The sequence below is a fragment of the Triturus cristatus genome, chromosome 9 (assembly GCF_964204655.1).
Source record: "Triturus cristatus chromosome 9, aTriCri1.1, whole genome shotgun sequence".
Classification (NCBI taxonomy): domain Eukaryota; kingdom Metazoa; phylum Chordata; class Amphibia; order Caudata; family Salamandridae; genus Triturus; species Triturus cristatus.
The window spans coordinates 1,230,446,732-1,230,471,223 of NC_140592.1; the positions used below are offsets into that span (position 1 = coordinate 1,230,446,732).

The 24,492-nt window shown below is 48.1% G+C and overlaps 1 protein-coding gene across 1 annotated transcript in view; it reads left to right on the forward strand.

Annotated features, from left to right (window-relative positions):
• The window catches only part of FMN1 (formin 1), a 469,294-nt gene that overhangs the window by 312,704 nt on the left and 132,098 nt on the right, over positions 1–24,492 (forward strand). Inside the window, exon 8 of the mRNA XM_085627914.1 lies at positions 2,626–4,976. Coding sequence (XP_085484040.1) covers positions 2,626–4,976 — 2,351 coding nt within the window. The remainder of the gene's footprint in view (positions 1–2,625; positions 4,977–24,492) is intronic.

The window sequence follows — 24,492 nt, forward strand, 5'->3', positions numbered from 1 at the left end:
ACTTGGGGTGAGCCAAGGAGGGATAGAGAAGAGAAGAGTCCAGAAAGGGTTATTTGGGAGATCATAGGAGTAGAATGAGGTTTAGGCTGGAGGTAGAGGTTCTATTGAGAGAGGTATAGGATGAGACAAATTAGTACATTTGAAAGAGTGAAAGTGTTTTTATTATTATTTGTTCTTCCGTAGGAGTAAAGCGACAAACACTCAGTTACATACCTACACAGGAAGGGTAATCGTGAATAAGGAAGACGACACAGAGACTCAGAGGTGATTTGCATAAACTCGGACTCCAGGTGCTGCACTGGAAGCTCATTCATCTGTGTATTTTTATAACTTGTAATTATTTTTATTTTAATGTTCTCTTTTCCTTAACACCTCAGCAGTGAAGCAGCTGTAGACAACATAGCCATGACAATACTAACATACTGTGACAGACAACCAGAACAGAGGCCAACATGCATCCAATAAATCAACACACGTGAAAACTACAAACATATCAAGCGTACAGTATTTTATATATTTAACCACAAGCAATACCTACACTTATCAAGCAGACCCTAAGAACATCTATATATATATTTTTTTAAATCGTAGCCATTATACACATTTGCACAAAGAAATTCACACATCGAGGTACATACATACAATCAAATGCCGTACGTCCCAATGATGCACACCTGTAAGTCCGGTGTACCCAGTGCCCAGTCTTGTCGCAGTGTCTTTATAAACTTCATAAGGATGAATGATCAGTGGAGGCCCAATGGCACCTCCTTAATATCACAGGGGAGAAGACGTGGCCTTGTTGTTCCAAGATCTGGCTGGCCCTGGCTTCTGTGGCGAATAAGCGTAATGTTGCATGGAGATGGGGGGCAAATGCCTGTCACTATTGCACTAAGATCTATTTAATGAAACGAATACAAATTATTTAATACTAAAAAAAATAGTAGGGCACACTGCTCCTGCTCACGTGAGGCTGAACTGCCAGGGACCCCCTTCCCTCACTGGGAACCACCTAGCTTCAACACTCGAAGTCCGCATTGGGGCCGGAAGAGACTTTCCGAAGCTCGTGGCTGTGCAAGCATTTACCAGAGGTTGACGCTCAGCTTGGAAAATTCACAGCGCTTGAAAGTGCTTCGTGGACTGTAAAAGAGGCCACAGGAGCTAGGATCACGACTGCTTGTGACGAGTATTCATAATTGCAAGCTAGCCCCTTGTCATGTGCAATTCAGTGTCCTCTTAAGGATGTTCGGGGGGCCCAGGGCAGGAACTATTTTGTGGCCCCGTTTGGAACAATCTTGTATTTTACTACCTGTTTTCTTCTAATACAAGTCCTATGTTGCCTAACCATATTGAATTAGACATCAAAGATTAAGATACAAAAACACACAGAAGAGAAGGTGAGGACCCAGGGCAGTTTCCCACTTTGCCAGTGCCAACACCTGCATGTAGCTCACAGCTTTTACCCAACATCAATTTTGCATGCATGATATTTATTGTTTTGCATCCACCCCTTCTGAAGATGAAGTGAAAACTACAAATCCCAGAATGCACAGCTGCCAGCAAGCCTCTGCGGCGGACTCTAGACTGTCGGCGATCTGTGCTGGCTGGACGGCGGCAGCAACAGCCTCACCTGACAGGTAACCTGACACCGGCCGGCTGCCCTTCGGAGGCCGGTCTGCTTCCCAAGCGGAGTCCTTGGAGACCGGAAGGAGCGGAGCGCCGGTGCCGACGGCCCACGGTCTGCTGCCCCGAGGAGCTGGACCGGACCGAGGAACCCCCGAGCGCCCGGACCCTTCGTGTCCTTGTAACTTTTTTTCGTGATTTTTCATAGTTACGTGGCTACTTCGTATTTTTATTCCAACTTCAGAAGGAGCAAAAGGAGACGATCGGATTAAAAAACACACCTGGAAAGAATTCGTTTTCGCTCGGATTCCAGCTAAGTGGAGCCTTTTTGTTTGTTTGTTTGCTTTTTCTATTATTTTTTTTTTTTTAAGTGTACTTTCTCTCCGCCAGTGTGTCTCGCACTCTCGTAAGATGTTCCCCTTACCTAACCCAATGGCTCTGGTGGTGTCGACCCCAGAAGGATGAACGTCTGAGCCCGGAGTCGCGTAAGTAAGTGACCTTTATGTTACTCTGGTTAGTGCAGCGGGAGCACTGGCCGGCCGAGCAGTCCGTACTACAGATCACTTCCTTCTTGGGTGTAGCTCAGCGGAGGCCGGTCCTACAAAGTGTGGGAGGAAGGCGGTGCTCCTGGGAAGGCAGTCCGCGGGCCGGAAGTTTTGGAAGGGCAGGGCCCGGGGAGCGCTCGTGTGCTTGTAGGTGTTTGACACACGGAAGTGGAGCGCCTCTCGGAGCGGCTGGGAGTCGGACTTCGCAGCTCGCCCGCTTGCTCGGCGTTGAGCTTGTGCACATCTACCCAGAGACTGACAGCAGAGGGATTGTCGCAGGGTTGCGGGTTTCTGCTTTGATTTTGTCCCTGGGTGCGCGCCGGCTTGCAGGCGGGAAGGCAGTCGATTCAAATCTTGGCCACGCGTGCTCATGGAAGGGGCGAAATGCTGCAAGCGAAGGGGGCGCCCTCCTTTCCAAGACCGAACATTACGGATCTGAAGGACAGAAATTACCAGAACTGATACCTGTGCCGAGTGCTCAGGCCTTGTGGCTGTCTGGCCAACATGGAGGCCAGCAGTGACCCCCAAGACAGCAAGGAGCCCCCTGTCCCACAGACCTTCTTTGAGAAGTTCTCCATGAAAAACTTTTTTGCCCGGAACAGTAAATTGGAAAGTAAAGCAAAAGAGGAGAATGCCGTCCTCAAAGCCTTCCGAGCAGTGGACACTGGCACGAAGAGCCACCTGGGCAGCCAAGACCATGCCAGGGGGCAGGAAGAGGGGCTCGGGCAGTTACCCAATGGAGTGAGGACGGAGGATGCCCGAGGGAACCCAGATGATGAAAAAGGGGGGTTGCAGACTGGATATCCGGGTAAAGAACCAATAGCTGGAATGGGAGGGTCTTCAGCCAGCAAGCCAGAAGGGTCATTGGCAGATAATCTACCCATGCACCCTGGAGACGCGCTGGATGGATTGCTGATCACAATGAGGGACTCACCAGCAGGTCCTTTGACCAATGGCGATGCGGGATCTGTAGAACTTATCCAGGAAAACCAGTTGGAAAAACCCGAGGTGGGCCTTGGAGGTGGACCTCCTGCAGGCTTGGCAAGATCTGGACTCCGCGTGGAGGACTTTGACCAGGAGGCTCCTCTTGTTCACGGAACCCTGGTGCACACGACTAGCGACACCGAGTCAGAGGGTGAGAGTTCAGAGCCGGAGAACGGTGGACCTGGAGCATCTCGTGGACCCCGGCACAGTGGATATTCCAAAGATGCCGGCCACGATGCTGGTGAGAACGGAGCCCCAGCCGGAGAAAGCCAAACCAAGAGCGTAGAGCATCTATTGGCTAACGTGGACGGAGAGTTTGCCAACCAGCTGGTTGATAGAGACAAAAAAGCTTCGCTTGAAGGCCTCTCTGAAGAGGACCGCGCTGATGTCACAGGACAAGAAGAATGTCGAGGAACAGTGGACCTGCCCAACCAGGGTGAGGAAACTGAAGGAGGCTCCAAAGAGAAGCACAAATCTGAGGACATCCCTGGCCAGAACCTTGTCTCTGAAGGATGCTCTCAGGAGAACTTTGGCTCCGACGGCAAAGCTATAGAGATCGCTGGTTTGCAGGACAGCCTCAAAGTACCGTGTGGCTCTGAGGATGTCCCCAGTGAAAATCTAGACTCGCACAACAGTCTCAAGGACCGCCTTGACTTGGAGGATAACCTCAATGAGACGTGTGGCTCTCAGGACAGCCTGAGCGAGAGTCTCGCTTCTCAGAGCAGAACAGACGAGAAGCTTGACACTGATGACTTCCACAGTGAGAAGCTCGACCCTCCGGATTACTCGAATAAGGATGTTGGGTCTGAGGACTGCCTGCTCGAAAATTCAAACTTCCCAAGCATCGCCAAGAATAAGCTTTCCTCTCAGGATGGCCCTAACGAGACACTCGAAGCGATGCCTTCCTCTAATAAACACAAAGAGATGCTTGGCTCACAGAACAGTCTCAGTGAAAAGCTTACTTCTACTGACAGCCTCAGTGGAGGATCCCTGGACAATATCAGTGAGCAATGTGGCTCTGAGGACATGCTGGGCTCTCGAGACGGCCTCAATGAGAAGTCTGGGTCACGGGAGGTTCTCAACGAGAGCCTTGGCTCCCAGGACAGCCTTAAAGAGAAGCTTGGATCCTGCGACAGCCTGAACGAGAGCCGCGGGTCTTCAAGCAGCCCCACTAAGAGACTGACCTTTGAAGGTTCACCCCGTTCTACTAACAGTTTTTTGAGTACCTCGCCCCCCACGCCATCGCAGGGCGAAAATCCCTTCCAGCTGCCTGCCTTCTTCAGTGGGCTCCGTGTGCACAAAAAGGGAGCCGGTTCAGAGGACAGGGATTCCCTGACCAAGATCAAGTCACCAGACAGTGATCTGGCTTTGCTCAAGCTCAAGTCACCCGTCCAGAAGTCTAAAACCAGTCCAGAGACCTTCTTCAAGAAGCGTGAGGAAAGGAGGCCGGTGGAACCAAAAGCTAGCTCCCGGTTCCTGGACCAGCTCTCTAACCTACTGAACTTTGAACTCCCCAAGACCGATGAGAAGGATCCTGATGGTTCAGAAGAGCCCGGAGGAGGAAAGACCCCCGAGGAGATGGGCGGACGACCAGAGACAGCCGCAGCTGTTTCCCCAACGGAAGAGGTGAAACCTACCCCCCCAGAGACTCCGCTGGAGGCGTTTAAGTCTTTTTTCACCAGGCCCATCAAAAAGGTGTCCACGGTCGATCCAGAAGAGCTGGAAGCTCTGAAACGCAAACGGAGGAGTGAGAAAGAGTCCCTGTTGGCCATGTTTGAAAGGCCAAAGTCAGGGGGGAATAACCAGGCATCAGCCGAAGCAAAATCTGTATGTTGAACCTTTTTAATATTTCACGGGCCTTGACTGGGATTGAGAACGAAGGGTGGGAATGAGGGTCCTGCGGTTTGGGTCGTGGGTACAAAGCTTCTATTCAAAGTCACTGGTTTGAATTGTTCTTAAGATGGTTGCCAATTATTGAAGCTCCTAGTAGTCCTTAGGTTTTTTTTTTTTGTTTTTTTTACTGAGTTTTATGTAGCATGAACTTGACCCAAAGTTATCAGGTATCAGAGCGCTTTACACGAGTACCAGTTGCATTACATGAGGACACATTCATTTGGAGAGTTTAAGCGATTTGCCCAGAATCACAGGATGTTGCGCGTCCTTGCCGAGACTCTAACCCGGATCCCCAGATTTGAGGGTGACCGCGCTAGCCGTTAGGCCACGTCCTTGCCTTGGGTGATGAAGGTCTTGGTAGTCTTTAGGTGGCCTTGGGCGGTGAAGCTCCTAGCAGTCTTTAGGTGGCCTTGGGCGGTGAAGCTCCTATCAGTCTTTCGGGGTCCTTGGGCAGTGAAGCTCCTATCAGGCTTTCAGTGGCCTTGGGCGGTGAAGCTCCTAGCAGTCTTTAGAGGGCCTTGGGCGGTGAAGCTTCTAGCAGTCTTTAGGTGGCCTTGGGTGATAAAGCTCTTAGCAGTCTTTAGGTGGCCTTGGGTGGTGAAGCTCCTAGCAGTCCTTAGGTGGCCTTGGGTGGTGAAGCTCCTAGCAGTCCTCTGGTGGCCTTGGGCGGTGAAGCTCCTAGCAGCCCTTAGGTGGCCTTAGGCAATGAAGCTCCTAGCAGTCTTTAGGTGGCCTTTGGCGGTGAAGCTCCTTGCAGTCTTTAGGTAGCCTTGGGTGGTGAAGCTCCTGGCAGTCTTTAGGTAGCCTTGGGCAGTGAAGCTCCTGGCAGTCTTTAGGTAGCCTTGGGCGGTGAAGCTCCTGGCAGTCTTTAGGTAGCCTTGGGCGGTGAAGCTCTTAGCAGTCCTAAGTTGACCTTTGGTGGTGAAGCTCCTAGCAGCCCTTAGGAGGCCTTGGGCGGTGAAGCTCCTAGTAGTCCTTAGGTGGCCTTCGGCGGTTAAGCTCCTAGCAGTCCTTAGGTGGCCTTGGGCGATGAAGCTCCTAGCAGTCCTAAGGTGACCTTTGGTGGTGAAGCTCCTAGCAGTCCTTAGGTGGCCTTCGGCGGTGAAGCTCCTAGCAGTCTTTAGGTGGCCTTAGGCGGTGAAGCTCTTAGAAGTCTTTAGGTGGCCTTGGGTGGTGAAGCTCCTAGCAGTCCTTAGGTGGCCTTGGGCGGTTGAGCTTCTAGCAGTCCTTGGGTGACCTTGGGCGGTGAAGCTTCTAGCAATCCTTGGGTGACCTTGGGTGGTGAAGCTCCTAGCAGCCCTTAGGTGGCCTTAGGCGATGAAGCTCCTGGCAGTCTTTAGGTGGCCTTGGGCGGTGAAGCTCCTGGCAGTCTTTAGGTGACCTTTGGTGGTGAAGCTCCTAGCAGCCCTTAGGAGGCCTTGGGTGGTGAAGCTCCTAGTAGTCCTTAGGTGGCCTTCGGCGGTGAAGCTCCTAGCAGTCTTTAGGTGGCCTTGGGCGATGAAGCTCCTAGAAGTCCTAAGGTGACTTTTGGTGGTGAAGCTCCTAGCAGTCCTTAGGAGGCCTTGGGCGATGAAGCTCCTAGAAGTCTTAAGGTGGCCTTCGGCGGTGAAGCTCCTAGCAGTCTTTAGGTGGCCTTGGGCGATGAAGCTCCTAGAAGTCCTAAGGTGACCTTTGGTGGTGAAGCTCCTAGCAGCCCTTAGGAGGCCTTGGGTGGTGAAGCTCCTAGTAGTCTTTAGGTAGCCTTGGGCGATGAAGCTCCTAGCAGTCCTAAGGTGACCTTTGGTGGTGAAGCTCCTAGCAGTCCTTAGGTGGCCTTCGGCGGTGAAGCTCCTAGCAGTGCTTAGGTGGCCTTCGGCGGTGAAGCTCCTAGAAGTCCTAAGGTGACCTTTGGTGGTGAAGCTCCTAGCAGCCCTTAGGAGACCTTGGGTGGTGAAGCTCCTAGTAGTCTTTAGGTAGCCTTGGGCGGTGAAGCTCCTAGCAGTCCTAAGGTGACCTTCGGCGGTGAAGCTCCTAGCAGTCCTTAGGTGGCCTTGGGCGATGAAGCTCCTAGCAGTGCTTAGGTGGCCTTTGGCGGTGAAGCTTCTAGCAGTCCTTAGATGGCCTGGGGTGATTTGAGTTGGTAGTTTTAACTAAGGCGCAGGGCCATACGAGGGTTACTAAGGAATGATGCTCTATTCCTGTCCTTTGCAATTAGGTCATTTAGTCCAACTGATCGAGACAAAACCAAATCTTCATAATACAGTGGTTTGTAAATGTCCGCTTAAGCCCAAGAAGGTTGTCTTCCGGTGACAAAGAGGCCCAGTGGGAGCTGCTTTGCCAGCTCCTGTTGACAGTGCTCATTTCCTAGTGCTCTGTTTGCGAGCACGTTAAAGCGGTCTTTCTTTGTGGGTTGTTACTTTGCATCGATACGTAGGAGGTCTGTGGGGAATTCTAGGGCCTACCGCATCTTGTAGCTGGTTGGGGTATTTGCCAACATTAGTCTGGCTGTGTTCACGTGCACCACCTTCTGTGACTCACTATCCAAAGCAAACACGCACACACCCTACTGCAGTGCTGCGTGTCAGGTTTTACCACAAGCTGACATATTTCACATGCTGTCTTTATCCCTCCTCTAATCCTCATTTCTGTTCCCTAAATCAGACTTTTTTCCGTTGAAAATTGAAGATGTCCCCTTTTTCTTGACCAAACCATGCTCTTCTGTGGCCTTCTTGAGGACTGCTTGCGGCACATTCACATTTCAAGGGTCTGCGTGACACAAAGCAGCCTTTCTCCCCAAGTAAATCCCAGATCACCCATCCTTTGGTGGGTACTGACATGTGAGGTGGGAGCAGAAGGCTGCAGCCTAACATTTTAAATATCTTCTAAGAATCTACTGGGCTCTTGGAAAACTGTGTATATCCCCATGGTTTTACTTCCTTATTAGTAAAAGAAATGTATCCATAACAATATAGTTCAAAAACACTTGTATGATGCGTGTTTGTTACCTAATCCAATGGTATTCTTTAATCAACACTGGAAGGATTAAAGACTGAGACTTGTAGGTGTCGCACAGATCCCTGAAACGGGTGCAGTGACCTCCTAAGCTACGGTACCTTTGCAGTATCTCTCTGACCCTCCATTGTACTTAGTGACAGCTCACTTCCAGCCCTTTGCCCTGAAAACTCTGTGCATACAGAGAACAGGTCCTTTGAAGGTGCAGTCAGTATTGCTCCCTGATTGGCTGAACAATAGAAGTGCTTTACAATTTAGAGCATATGGTGTAAAATGAAACCCAAGTGTGTGTATGTGTGTGAGAAGATTGTTTGACACCTGAGTTGAGAGACTTCCGTAGCTTCTAGCACAAGGGGAGAGCAAGAGAATTACTCCCCGTACATCCTCCAATCAAACATAGAAACACAACTAGTATGGTGAGGAATTATTCCAAGGGGGGCTTCAATCTCCATACCTAACATCTATAAACCCAGGTGGGCAAACAATAAAAATATATTGGATGCGGTGGCCTCACCCACGTAATGTGGCATACTTTATCAAAGACCACCTCATCCCACCCTGGTAAGTTGGTACTACCAGGGTGAACTTAACCTCCACAATGTTAACGAAGTTCTTCAGATATATTAATCTAATGCAGGGTTCTCCAAAGTCATTCCGGGAGGGCCGGATCCACGTCACATTTTTCGCATATCCCCATTTAGATGAATGTAGTTATCTTAAAAATCTGGCATGGATCCGGACCTCCAGGACTGACTTTGGAGAACCCTGATCTTACGGATGAAAACCAAAATTGAGTTATTCTAAAAATGCCTTATGGTATACTACAAATATATTCTTTATTAGGTGGTACTTTAGGTATGATTAAAAACGGTATAATATGTAGTTATTGGATGCTTTCCCAGGTACTCCATGTCCTTTACATTCTGATATTCTGTCAACATGCTTCTGCCCTTTTTGATTTTTTAATTAGCCCTATAGGTCTGGCTTTCTTCAGTGCGCGCTCTGAGATCCCTAGTGCTAGTTGTGTGTGGGTAAATACCCAGGCCTGTGAGAAGGAAATTCCTACCTTCTCCCCAAGTTACAGATTCACCTGTGTTATAGAGCCCAATATCTCAAAGACTCTAAACGTCAACATGTTACATCAGTCGATATCCATATAAATAAGATATCCCTTCGTAACCTGGCACCTGCGTGAATGAGGTGACACTACACACACAGTTTACACACTATGCACATTTATGACCAAGAATATCCTAGTGAATACTTAAGAGTGCTCGGCTGCCTTACCCTAATTGGGATAGTGCTACTATCCATAGTCTGTAATGGGGAGGAAACTCCTGTGGTCACACACAACACCCAAACGCATCTAATTCATCATGAAAACCATAACTAATAACTTGTATCTTCTCTGGTCTCATTTATACGTGCAAAATAACTCCTGGCATCCCACTTGACTATTAAATACTGTGGTATTCAGTGTCCTCGCTTTGTGTTGTATTAAGTACTTCGCTGATAAACGTAATATTTATATCCTGCGAAATAGGATACCGCAAAAAATGTCTCCCTGTCTAAGTCTTAGGGTTCCTGCTAACTCCTATCCGGGAATGATCCATTCTATAAGCCCCTATGACTTAAGGAGATGTGCTCGCAATGTGCCTACTTTACCCCTGCTCCGGGTGGAACTCGGAGTGGTGTTCCAGTGTTCGTCCGGTATTTCAGGTGCCCCGCTGTAATTGTAGGGCGTGGCTTGGAGGTCATGTTGGACCACGTAACCCAGGGTTACTCTCTCACATGTTTAATTCCTCCAATTATGGGAAAAGCCCTTGTGCAGTGAAAGTAATGAACTGTGGGTTCGGCTGTGAGCAGGGGTAAAGTGGGCACATTTCCTTGATGTAAGGCGACTGCTACTCTCCATTCCATCCGCCCCTATGCACAGTACTGGCACTGTGCAGAGTGGAAAATCGCATCACCTTTAAAGAAACATGTCCAATCACTGTGTGCAGCTTTAAAATTAAGCCACAAATGTCATCCTCTTGCATCCGTGCTGCCTTGGAAGTGCAGGCCCGCAGGGACAGGCCAACCTGCCCCGAACCAATCCAGGCTTTGCTCTCATGCTTTTTATACTTAAAGTTCCATGAGAGCAATGTAAGTATTGGCTGGGGCAGGTGAGCCCAGCGCTCCAAAGGAGACTGGAGGGATGTGCATGTTGCCTTTGGCTCCCTAACAGAGTGTGGATTCGAAGCCTGAACTGCGCATGTTGGGTTGGCGACAGCCGACACCTGTCTAACTCAGCATGCGCACTGGACTTCAGCCTGCGCTGCCATTACCAGTCACCTGGCTTGTCTCCGCCCTGCCTTGTTACGCTGTCTCTTGGACTAACAAATGGAGCAGCTGGGCCCAGTCCTTGAACTTCACTTTTAAATGATGCACTGGGGGGAGGAAAAACCTGAACGCCCCAGGTGAGCAGCTACCCCTGCAGCACAGTGCAGCAAAACCCTGGAAATCAGAACTAGGCTTTCCAGGCACACTGCATGGCGCTGAGCCTTGTGTTGTTACCCTAGATTGCTATTCACACTGTGTGTGTGCAGGGCTGCAGCTGATCAGCTGTTCCAGATGGAATATGAAAGAGGCTTCTGGCTTGCCTGGCCTCGAGGCGTGGCAACAATGCACTCCATTATATGTTGGGGGCCATGATCTGTGTCCCCAGCTCTGACATTGTACAAATACATATCACAAAAAAATGTTACGGTTAAGGTGCCATGTACAACTGTCTGACCTGGATCGCTTGTCCTATCACAGAAGTGCGTACACATTCCTCAGCAGTCCAGGAGTGAGGTGAGAACCGCCTCCATTTCATCACGGGAACTTTCTGTGTTCTGATGGTCCCATGTTCTTGCTGAATTCTGTTATTGTATTGCGATTGCATTTTTTTATAGCGCTTTATCTGAATGACGAGGCACCAAAGCACATTTGATAGGAGAGAGCATCCATTCCATGACTGAGTGGCTTGAACAAAGCGCCTTCTCTGCAAATGCTCAATGTGCAGCTGAAAAGTGCTTCACTCAGTCAGCAGTAAAGCTGAGCTGTTAAAATAAATGAGTACCGAGTCTGTGCCCGCCGCGTTACTGTTGTATTTCAATAGCTGCCACCGCTGCTCCATTTCTCTAGCTCCAGTCATTCCTCCTTCCTTACTGATGTGGCAAGCTTTCTCTCTGCCTGGAAATTTAAGCAGATATAGAATATTTTCAGGTCATATTCAAGATTGCAAAAATCTGCAGAAAATTGGAAAAATGTCCAAAATCTGCAGCGAACGAAGAGCTCTTGTGTTTTCTGTAGAAGAATATGTCTTGCCGATTTGAGCTGCTCTTGGAAAGCTTTTTCCAGGTACCGACTGCCTTCCCTCGAAGGAACATGCTAGAGACAGTAGCAATTCTGTAACGTCAAGGTGCAGTGGCGCTCTGCCCCTCTGATCTGGAAGCCACCAGATATTACATTAGAAACCCAACCGTACACCAGGACATGGAGGAGACCTCGGTCTTGCACGTCAAACAAGCAACGTTGACTTGGACGAGCCTGGGTAGCCCTGGGCAGATGTCTGCCTGAGAGTAGGGTGGATGTGATCGAATTGGTGCCCGTGGCCAACTGAGCTGCACAGGGTCTGCACTAGAGTGGTCTTGGTAGATCTTTGAACACAGCGTTCCTTAGTCTATCAGTAGCAATGAACTTGACTTCTCGACAAAACTTTATAAGCGGTGCAAAAACCTAGGTGGGAGGCGGGCAAAAAATGGAAAACGCTGCAGTGACTTTTAGATGTGCCCAATGTTGTCCGGATCCATGAAAGATTTTCAGGATTTTCACTAACTGTAGAGGTTTCCCTTTGCATCTCTTGTATGTCAGATCCTCTTGCGTTGATATTCTCGGCTCTGGTTGTACGTGAAGCTTCAAGCTTGATTGAAGATAGAAACGGAACCTCCAGTGACTTCTCCCAGGAAACCAGACACGGGAAACAGCCAACATTTCTAGATGCACTGGTAGCTTACCTTGTGATTAGCATCCAATAAACATTAGCTTATTGGAGCAATACGCTTCAAAGTCTGCCTGCATCCTGAGAAGGTACCGTGAAGATCTTTAGTTGTCGGAAACCGCATCTATACCCAAGTATCGTACGCGATCTAGTGCACGGAGACCCTCAGCTCCTCTGTCCGATTGCTCACCGGCTCCATGATCAGACCGAACATTAGGAAGGTGGTAATGAGCCTAGAGACCCAGAAGGGCATGAGGATGTGGGCAGAGCCATGACTCCCATCCTCCCCATTGAAACAGTGGCCCAGCACCTTATCAATAATTCCTGGCCATGGACAGTGGTCTCAAATGTGCTCAAGAGAGTCTGTGGAGAAAAGAGACTGAAGTGCACCCCGAGGACCCAAGGTACACATCACGCAACAACTGGTGGCTGAAAGCTGGGTTAAGAGGCCGCCAACATCTGTATCATGACTCAGTTGGACCACAGCAAGGCCACCTCCTGTTCCATGAGCTCGGTAATGTTATGCCGTAGGGATACGGAGAGAAAGTGAGAAGTTAAAAGGATATAAGCAGCGTAACTATGCTGTAATGCCACACTAACAGCGCATTGTGTATTACACAAATGTCTTGTTGTGTATTTTTATATCAAGACTTTTAAAGTTTGCAGCGGACAAGAGCGAAGTGTGCTTCATTACTTGTGGGCTGAAAGTAACTTTTAATAGAGACAGTTGTGCTCACGAGTTGTGTAGTAAGAACACCATCATTCCGGGGCAGCATTCAGTTCCTACTGTGTCCCGAATAGCTGGTCAATATTTCATAGGTACTCTTTATATTGTGCATGTACGTGTTGGCATCGGGCATGTTGCCCACTTTTCCAGTTGACCGGTATTGAGCAGTCTTCACCAGCCCCCAGCACTCCATGCTCACCATCTACGTTCCCGCTCAGCGCATCACTTGGACCCGGGTCAGATGGTAAAGTCATCTTATAGGGCCTAAATATGATGAAGGCTCATAAAATGGTCTCCATGTGACTCTTTTGGTGCCACATCACCAATTCCAAGTATCCTGGAGCAGCAACTAAGTTCTTCTGTGGCCCTCTGTGTATGTATGTATGTATACAGTATTTCTATAGTGCGGACCTGGCCCAAAGGCAGCAGAGCGCCGTACATGGTCGAAAACTTTCTCTTTGCCTGAAAAGCTGAGATGCGTTGTGGTCCGACCTCTCTTCCAGAAAAGTCCAACTCCCATCTTGTTTTAGTTTATTTTGGCAAGCAGCTATTCTGTACTTTTCCCTCTCGTGTTCTCTCCAAACCTTATCTTCTGTAGCCCTCCTATGTTACTTTTATCAAACCGCTAGACCATTCCGATTCCCCGTCCATTCTCTTTAATCCCTCCACATTTACTTAATCTTCTCTCCTCTTCCCTGGCTCCCTGCTCTCCCTCAGCTGTCCTCTCATCTTTCCATCCTTTTGATCCTCCCAGGTTATTATCTCTGATAAAACTCTGGTCTTATCTCCTTCCCATTGTTGTATATTTCACTAGTTGTTCATGAATGTATTTGTTAAAAGGTTATAGTCTCGCGGGCTGTTCCCTGTCCAGTGGGCTGACACCCTTCTGCTGGAGCTGCACTTTATAAAAATACAAAATAAATGCATATTTCCATGCATTTGCTGTTACATATATGATTTCCCACTACAATGGTTAGAATAACTCAATGAATCCACTGCTTGGTGCCAACATCAGTCACCAGTTTATGTGGTGGCATGAACCTCTGTGCCCTTACACCCTTCCAAGGGTGAGGAAATGAATGGTTTATGACCATTGTACATGTTTTTTTCTAATTTTAAAGTGCTTTGAATAAATGATCTAACACAGCAAATACTTATTGTGTTTAATTCCATCTCTCGGTGACCTGATGGCTGAGATGATGTGGGGATAAAACGTTCAGTGGCTGCAGAGGAACCCTGCAAACCTCGCAGCCTCCCTTCTAGGATTGTTTTTGCCACAGACCCTGTGAAGGCACAATCTGTGCGCCAGAGGGCAAACAAGGTCATGATACAAGGGGGCGTGGCGTGTCCTTTGTTCAACATTCCTTGAAAGTCTATTGTTTTTTAACAGACCCCCTTGGCGTGCGTTGATGTGACCGGCCAAAGGTCTTACGAAAATCCTCTTCCAGTCTTAATATAGTGTTCGGTCCGTGGGGCGAATGTTCTGACTTGTCTTCTAAATCTTATTGACTTGTCTTTGCCGTCATGATTTAAGTCGGACACACACCTTTTGGGTTCCGGAGAGTAGTGTGCTACTCGCCGAAAAAGCGCTTTGACGCCTCATCAGGGGTAGTGAGCACTATATAAATGCAATTACAGTACATGATGCCCTTCCACCCTCGGTAGAAACGCCTTTCGAGATGACTCCTGCATCACAAACCCCAGAACCCATGCTGGACCCTCACGGCCCCCGAGGGGGGGGGGGGGGGGGGGATTCAGAGTATGAAAGGCGGCAAGTACGTGTGTGAGAGCACCAGGACGCACATAGGCTTTTCCACGGGATAACGGTGGCACCGCACTAAGGTGCATCGTTTTCGACTCGTAAAGCACGTTTGCGATGAAAAAATGCCCCTTTTTGGGGTGGGGGGGGGGAGGGGGACGCTGCTGTGACGCGCAGCAGGGATAAGCTCATGAGACAAAGGGCAAAACTTTCTTACAGTTAAAAGCTTTTAATAACAATTTCATGTAACTTAAAATATAAAACACAGCTCAAGTCTTAAAAACCAGACCTACTAAACAAAATCAAAAAGGAAAAGAACCGATGAAAGAAAGGAGTTTGGCGTAAAGCTAATGGTGCTCCTTCAGCCCTTGGCAGCATCCCCCTAGCTCCTGCTCGGCAGAGGTCCCCGCCTCCTCTTCCCTGGTGGAGAGCCGGCTGCGGTATTTAAAGATGCCGCGCTGGCAGGGCGGATCTGCCCTCAGCCCACGAGGACTTCTGTGTTTCTTGTGCACTTCTGAGACCGGCTCCCTTGTGCCCTCTGGGGCCCTTATCGGGGTCTTCTGGAGTCTGCTGCAGCGGCTGTGGGGGTGCCCTTCTACTTGTTGTGCAGACGGCTCCAGCTGAGGGACCGGCACCCCCCATCTCCTCCCCTTCCTCCTGGTGAACCACGAAGGGCAAATCCAAGCTGGCGGCACTCGTGTGCCTCGACACCCGTGAGTGTTTCACACTAGGCGCCTCTGTGGCGCTGAGACCTACGAATCCAAGCGTAGGGCAGGGAAGGGCCTGCAACGTTCACTCCGTGGCTTCACCGGGGCCTGGTGAACCCCAAGATGGTGCCCCAGGGCACACATGGATGGTGGAGGCAGGTAAGGACCGCATCCTTGGCGCGAGCATCAGCCCAAGATCACAAGGTGCTGCTGCTTCTGTGGAGGCTGGCAGGTGCCCAGCCCTATCCCGACCTCTATGGGGCAAAGTGCATGGGTGACTACTACAGAGTGATCACCAGTCTTTGATGCTGCCAGGTTGTGTGCCCCTTAGGGCATGATTTAGTGACCCCTCGGTTGTCTATTGGGTGGCATCGGCCATGGCTGAGCATAGGAAGTAGAAAGAGGATTTCTGTGAGCAAAGCAGAGGCACCTCCAAGAAGGGCAGAGCGAAGAGCCAAAGAGGTGAGACTGACTCCTGGAGTAAGGGCTCTTATGAGTTCAGTTAACGCACTGGGGTCAGACCTGGCCAAAAAACACACATGGACCTAGCATCAGCAGTAGAAGTGAAACTGGAGGGCCTCGCAGGTGTAGTGCCCGATGTAGAGCGTAAATAGGGAAGATGGAGTTGTAGTTGACTGTAAACATTGCCACTGTCCAGGACCTTGCCTCCTTTATGGTGAATGGTATGGGAATCTTGAAACTTGGTTCGCGGATAGAACACCTGAACCATGCATACAGAAAGGGTCCTTTATCAGAGTCCTGGTAGCTGCCGCATCGATACGTTCGGTAGTGCTGAGAACAGTGATGACAAAAGCGGTTGTGAGGAGGTTGGGTTTGTAAAACAACCTGAGTGGTCAGAAGTGGCGGCGAGGCTGTTGGGTTTGGAAAACAACCCGAGTGGTCAAAAGTGGCGGCGAGGCTGTTGTGTTTGGGAAACAACTTGAATGGACAAAAGTGGCAGGGAGGCAGTTGGGTTTGGAAAACAACCCAAGTGGTCAAAAGTGGTGGCGAAGCTGTTGTGTTTGGGAAACAACTTGAATGGTCAGATACTGCGGTCCTTATACTGTTTGCTTTCCAGAGTTAAGGGACCAAACACGGGAGTGGGTGGCTTAGTTTCGGTCACCCTTGATATTGATGGAGTGGAGAGTTGGAGTTCTGTGGCCCCCCGGCCAACAGAAAGTGTTGCACCTGTGGATCCTCACACTCCTGTTTTTCTGTCCCGAATGTTGACACATGAAAGAAAGAGGGTACTTACTGGACTTGTGAAAAAATCGATTAATTTGTTTTCACATAACTATGTGAAATGTCTGTGAAATTGCAAGAAATTAAGCTTAATTACGTGAATTCCAAACCTGTCATTTAGATCTATATTTTAGTGTGAAAGGCGTCCTCGTGCCAATTTTTGATGCGAGGATGCATTTTGCGCTGAAAAAGGGTACTAAAACCACTCTTGATGAAACAGCAGTCGATTGCGTTCTAGTAGTTCCTGTGCTATAACTGTGCCGTGAACAGCAGCGTAATTACATGATGCGGCATAATCACATAATTGCAAATTGCATAACAAGCAACGTACAAACATTCCCCAATGCAAATTACGCAGGAATAATTTCACTTTTGTCTTGGCTTAGTACTCCTGTGAAAGGAGTTACTGTTGAGAAGATTTGCGGTGCATCAGTGATGATTTTTTTTTTTTTTCCTGTGCATTTGAGGTTGTCCTTAAAGGGAACCAATAGATGCTTTAACATGTGGGTTCCATCAGGACTTTCCTGAACAGCGTTCTTGGAAACACTACAGTGACTCTCCTGAGGACTATTGTGTCTCTTCCTCTCGTCTCCTCGGGTGCTGGAGGTTGTGGTGTTGTGGCTCCGCTGGGTGGAGGTTCCTCTGTGAAAGCCAGGATGTAGAGTTCTCGTGAAAGGCTGACAGACCACTCTTTAGGAGTTTAGATGTTTTCTACAGGTTTGTCTCTCTGCTGCCTTCCTTTACCTCCTCAGATGAACCTCTGATCCGTTGTGTTTGTAAAGAGTGGGCTGTCATTCAGAGTGAGTTTAGCTATCATTCAGAGTGAGTTTAGCTGTCATTCAGAGTGAGTTTAGCTATCATTCAGAGTGAGTTTAGCGGTCATTCAGAGTGAGTTTAGCGGTCATTCAGAGTGAGTTTAGCTATCATTCAGAGTGAGTTTAGCGGTCATTCAGAGTGAGTTTAGCGGTCATTCAGAGTGAGTTTAGCTGTCATTCCGAGTGAGTTTAGCGGTCATTCCGAGTGAGTTTAGCTATCATTCCGAGTGAGTTTAGCGGTCATTCAGAGTGAGTTTAGCTATCATTCAGAGTGAGTTTAGCTGTCATTCCGAGTGAGTTTAGCGGTCATTCCGAGTGAGTTTAGCTATCATTCAGAGTGAGTTTAGCGGTCATTCAGAGTGAGTTTAGCTGTCATTCAGAGTGAGTTTAGCTATCATTCAGAGTGAGTTTAGCTATCATTCAGAGTGAGTTTAGCGGTCATTCAGAGTGAGTTTAGCGGTCATTCAGAGTGAGTTTAGCGGTCATTCAGAGTGAGTTTAGCTATCATTCAGAGTGAGTTTAGCTATCATTCAGAGTGAGTTTAGCGGTCATTCAGAGTGAGTTTAGTGGATAGCAGTGGATAGCATCTCATGCGGGATTTTGAGTCCTGCTGTGGTCTTCTTTTGGCCTATCGAGATGTTGCTTTAATAAGCAGTTTTAAACCTGGATACCTCTCGTCATGTTGGCGTGGCCCACTTGTCGTTCTTTCTGTTTGCAAACTGCAGGCCGCTTTTCGACTATATTATCCCTTGAGCACATTTTCACATTTAAGGATGGTGGTTGGAGCTTTGCCGCATATAGCATCCAGCATTTCCCCTGTCTTCTGGTCGAGACCGAGTGGGTGGTTTCCTTGTATTGCTAGTGGGAGTCTAAATGGAATGTGGAAGCTCCTCATCTGTGAGTTTGGTCTTGCAGCGTAGTTGCTCTGTTAGAATTAGTTGCACGCTGGAGTGAGCGTGCATAGTCCTGTTGGTTGCATGCATCGCATATCAGCCTTTTCGACCATTGGTTGCAAATCGAGGCTTTCGTTCCTGGTTGTGTGAGTGGAGTCTGATTTCGAGCGCTGGGGGGTGTGTGGCGGGGCGGGGCGGGTGCTTGGAACATATAGAACAACGCATAGGATTGGAGTATCAATAATGGAGTGAGCTATATATATTTCATTCACACTTTAATATTCACCATCTTAGCAGGCAAGGAGTGAGGTGGATGGTGCCCGCATTGTGATTGTAGCTGATCTGTTCGGTCTCTCTGTGACAAGAGCAAAGAGATGTAGGTAAGATGATATGGTCTTAACCCCTTCCATGCTGCACAGATTCCGCCGCTGTGCTGACGGAATCTTGCGCGGGCGTGGTCATGACGGAACGGTTCCGTCATGAGCACAGCTCAACCGTGGCTCATGACGGAACCGTTCCGTCATGAGCACCGAAGGGGTTAAAATTTGAGAATTTGAGATTGACCTGGCCTCCTGCATTTGATAGAAGATGGAACTAGGGAGTGACATGTTGACAAGTGACCGTCTTGGCCCTTTGTATCTTCAGGAGTGATAACCATCCTTCACTAGGTGCAAAGGTCCACATTCCCAGACACCTGGACGCAGAAGTTGGATGACAAGAAGTTGGAACATTGGTTCATTTGACACTCGCCTTACATATTGGTGCTTTATTTCTGCACTTGTGTAATCACTCAGGAGTGAGAGAAGCTGATAACCATTCGGCTTCCATGCAGTAAACCAATAATCAACGGGGAATGGATCACTTGTCCTGTTAGCAGGGTCTGGGGTTCTGGCCGTCTTAAAAAAAAACCCTCATTCACGTGATAGTCGTGGGAGCGGTATATCTTGGTTGTCCGCTTCAATCTGTTACGTGAGCAGCATCATCATTGGGTCTTTAGTCTTGCTTTCCTCCACTAGGAGGGAGACAAACTGGTTATTTACAGTAGTCGTCAATCAGGAATGGAGAGGGTGAGAGTGAGGTGAATTAAAATTGCCTCCAATCCTCGGTTTCAAATTTATTTTGTCAGGGATGGGGCAAGCTTAAATAAGAATCTGGTGCGTGAATAGAAGGGCTAATGTTCTATAGCACCAGTATCAAAGGCGTGATTGGTCAGATGCACTTACCCTTCTTCTCAGTGCATTAAATTGATATGCTGGATGATTGTAGGTCAGTTGTACCTTGATGGGAGACAGGCAACAGCTCCCATCTCTCGAGGCGCATACCAACAACTAAAGGCCTCAAACAGGGTTGTGTGCTTGCACCAACTCTCTTTAACCTTTACACAGCAGACATGACACCAATAATGCACACGCCCCTCGATTAGGTGGGAAAGCCATTTCCAGTATGTCTTACGTGGACGACATTGTCTTGGCCATCCACACTCAAGTTGGTCTACAACGGCTACTTAATAAGATGCACGAATACGAAGCCGAAAACTACCTAGAAGTAAATATTAACAAAACCCTGACCCTTAATGGGAAAATATGGTCTCATTCCTGTTTTTTGGGAAAACCCCCGATTATGTCTGCCTCTGAGTACTAATACCTAGGTGTCATCATCAATAAGGGTGGACAATTTGAGAAACAGTTTGAGGTCATCAAGAGGAAAGGGATGGCGATAGCATCAACACTAAGGCAACTCTAAACAAAAGTGACAGGACCAATATGTTCCCCCCTTGCTACGGGTTGTGCAAGCAAACATTCCACCTTCGATCACTTACGGCAGCGAAGGCCTGAGGGGTAGGGACGCTTCACTGCTGGATTCCACCCTGGCGAAAGCATATAGTGTTATGCTAAACCTCCAGTCTTACGCCTCACCTGCACAGGAATACTCTCCCACGACACCTTAGAGACACCACTAATCACCTGAACTTTAGGAAGGCCGTGAAAACATGGTTATTCACGCTTTAAAGACCTTTACACCTACCCAGTTCGCTCCAAGGATGGACAATCCTATTATAGCGCCAGGACACCTTCGGGTAACAGTCGCGCTCTACAAATTTCAATAACCTAACATAACACAGATTCGTCTTGAGTTCGGCTTAACTAAACTCCTTGCAAGGCAAGGTTCTTACATCAAGTGTTGGCTCAAAATTAAGAACTCTCCCAGGAATACATTAAAACATCAGCTCTGGCAAGAATTGTGCAGCACATCGACCTCGCTGGCCAAAAATTACTTGGAGGAATCATTGGCTATTACCAGATTAGGCGACCTATGGGAAACTCCAACTACACACTCGCACTTTAAGCACATCGTAAATAAGGTTATCAAGAAGCTTTCTCTCATAGAAGACAAAGCAGCCTTTGCACGTAGGAGCCATGCATGGATGACACTGAACAGTTACAAAATATTTGGGCCACAAGTATATTTTAAATTGGGGTATTCACGGAAGGTCAAAGAAACTTTTTTTTAAATATAGGCTAGGAATCATGCCTGCTATATCGCATCTTCCACCTTGGCTGAGAGAATTACGGGAAATCATGCGGGGATGAAACGGAGGACAAAGACCACTTAATTTGTTCCTGTATTAAGTTAAGAGGAAAGGGTAGGCCTACTAAAAACCCATTTCAATGAACGAGGTATACAAACCCAGAGACCGGCTGTACTACCTTGCTTTGATCCAAAGGACCCACAACTAAATTGGAAGTTAGTAAAGTTCCTGCAATTAGGAGCATCAAAGTAAGGGCCAGTGGTACCCTGAGCTAGCATAATAACTATAAAAGACTTAAGCTTTCACAATTGCAACTTGTGTATTGATCCTGGACTGCCCTGAGTAAAGCGTGAAAATCGGAAACTCTTCAGTTTTTAGAAATGAACTAATATTTCTTAACACATAAGATTTTTATCAGAGTACATTTTTGTAATGGTTTTAATTAATCAAAAACAATACATTTTTGTACTTACTTACGATCAAGGAACGACTGATCTACAATCATCCAGCTAATTAAATTAATGCACTGAGAAGAAGGGTAAGTGCATCTGACCAATCACGCCTTTGATACATGTGCTATAGAACATTAGCCCTTCTATTCACGCACCAGGTTCGTTTTTAAGCTATCCCATCCCTGAATGTCCTCAATGGATGCACTGTTCTAACAGTTTTGGAGACCTCTCTGGCACATGCTCTCTGCTACGTTCAGTGTAGATCTTGGGTATTGCCCTGAACAGATATAAAGTAATCAGATATTACCATCTTAAACAGTCATTGGTCAACTCATTCCAATCCAGACTTTTCCAGCTGAGAGCTCCTTTGACTATCTAGCTCCAACTGTGCTTTCCTAACGTATATTTACATCATCATCTGATTAAAAAAATATATTTTTGTCTTTCTGCAGCGTATTATTCCCTTTATCCTCCATACAGTAGTCTTCGAATCATTGTAAATTTGAAAACCCGGGCCATCTCCATCTGATATATGCCCTGCGCCATGTCCCTGAATTTACCTCTAGAGGAGATCTTAATATTCACAGTGATTTCATTTTTAGGTCTCGCTGGCGTTGCAGCGCAAAGCGCTGCCGCCAACGAGACTTATTGTTGCCGTGTTTGCTCCCAAGGGAGACAGACCAGGGCACGCGCAGCGATCGGGGTGTGCGGACGCGCTTCTGAGACGCGCTTGCGCAGACGCACACTCAGACACACGCGCGCGCGCACACACCCCGCCACTGACCCCCCCCCTCACCGCATCCGCGGCTGCCTAACGCGCACGCGCGCACACACCTCGCCACCGCCGCCTTTGGGCAACCTTAAGCAGGAGACATGGCGCCCCTCCCCTGCATACTTTGTGTACACACACAGTTATACGTAAAACACAGCCCTACATCCATACAAACACAGGGCACACAGATAGAAGGCACGTGAGTACACACAGAACACACGTTCAATCCACTAAGAAATACTTGTACGCCACGAAGAGAGATAAAAAGCGAGTTAGTGCTCCATCAGATATACACATACTGCACAGGTTGGCGCTTGTGCCACTGAACGATCTGGACCCAGCCGACCCCGCGCACTTGGGGTGAACTCCACACCCCTAGAGTGTGCCTGTGAGCGCATACACACCAGTAGCAGCGCGCACAGGTGGGCGCTGTGCGCGGAGTCGAGGCGCTCACCTCCGGCGCACCTGCTCCCGGATCCGCTCTCAGCGCTCCCCCTGACGCTTCCTCTGTGTCCACAGTGCGCTCAGTCCAGGGTGTGACGCTGCTCACCTCTCCGTCTCCAGCCACCCACTGCCGGAGGTCCCCGCCCAGACGCAGCTCCAAAGAAACTTTTCCCAAATTTGGGGCCCGAGTTATACTTTCTCCCCTGCTACGTCACCAGGGCTTGGATTCGCGGACCTCTCCTCCGCACACAAGGCTGCTGCTGTGCGCTTCTGTTTCTGTGTTTCATGATCGCAGAGCAGACCACGCCCCCCAGAGGACGTTCGGTCACATGGCAGCAGGTACAGAAGTACACATTCTCTTCTCAGTGTGCACTGTACAGTGGCAGGGCTTGCGTCCCCGGCTGGGAACGCGAAATACTGAGCGCTACATTTGACGCAGAAGTGTTTACGCGACACATCGCACACAAGACCCAGACGTAATGGAAAAATAGAAGCCGGTACTTTACATTAGATTACTTCATTGCCGTATGCGCTCTTTCCCATTAAAATACAGCCAACCCGTTTTATTACTGTCCCTTTTAAAATACAGTAGCCCTGGACGCCAGAGCCGATACTGTCCGGGCCCTGGGAACAAAACAGTTCTAGTGAGAAGCAAGAACCGGTACGGTCTCATGGGAAGTTTACGAGTCCTGCCCGGAAGTTAGTGCTGGTACTGTCCTATCACAAGCATTTACAATGCAATAGGTCTCGCACTGACGCGAGTTTGAGCTATTGGCATTGCAAATAACAATGCCTTTTATTTTTGTTTTCTTTTTAAAAACCTAAATAAAAGGCATTGTAATTTACAATGCCAATAGCTTAAACTCACGTAACTGCGAGACCTATTGCATTGCAAATGCTTGTTTTAAATGGTTGACGAACCCCAATTGTCTCCTGTCTTGCTTTTGGAGCTGTGTTTTTGCTCTGCAGCTTATCGTGGTATTAGCACTGCTGGAAGGGATTGTCAAATAGTCTTTGTTGCTATAAAATTGATTAGTCAAAGTTTATTTTCAATGAAAACCTTTCGCTTGTGCCGCATAGGTCTCACTTCAGCTTTGCTTTTTACTCTTCTTCTAGCACTGGAGACCTGTCCTTAATATCTACACTCTGTTGTTCAGTTTACACAATTTGCAACCATTGATTTCCAAAGGACGAGATTACCTTTTTAGGCATATCTAAAAGGAACACATTAGAAAATCCCTTGGTTTTTCCATTTCACCAACCAACCATAGAAAAGTGCACCAATATAATCTGTCTAGTTACTACAATCATGTATTGAACATGGCAGATTGTATTTTTTTTAAGGATGCATTTAATCCAAAAACACTACTTTAGTTACATGATCGCTGCTGTTCCTCCGCTCTACTAAGACTTACTGCTTTCCACAAAGCCACCACCTTTTAACACGGGTGCATGTGCGAAGGACGCACAGGTGAATTTGAGCTGAAATATGAACAGAACATGCATATAGGGCAGGTATTAGCCCAGAACACACCTTTTGTGGGCACTTTGGCTGCTGAGCGGGGGTGCTATAGAGAACTTGTGAATTTAGAAAGTATCCCCTCTCCTCGTTGTCTTCATGCTCTCAGTAATACAATCTACTACACACGGAGTTGGATCCTTAGTTCTTGAATTTCCACACCCTTAGAAGTTATCTTAAGCTCAGTCACAAGCGTCCTCTATTTAATAATTTCACTTTACTTGAGTCTCCTTTTAGTATCAAAGAGGATAATAACCCTTGAGGCAGTGAGGACCCTCTAGAATTTGTTGTGAACTGTGATGCTGGTTGCCATCCCTCCTTTCTCGCTGCCAGTGATTTAAATTCCTCCCGTTGTTGGGCGCTAGGCAGGTGCCGGAGTGCAGATGCCAACTACAGGAGCTCGACCCACTCGTAGCTGTGATGTAGCTATGCGTGGGTACTGCAGCGGTGCTTTGCGCCCTGTAAATTTTAGACTGTCCAATCAAGGCAGGACACACTTCCCGCCTCTGAGGATTGGGAGAGCGGTTTCACTACTAATCCTTTGACCTTTTTTCCTTTATCTTTTGTAATAATTC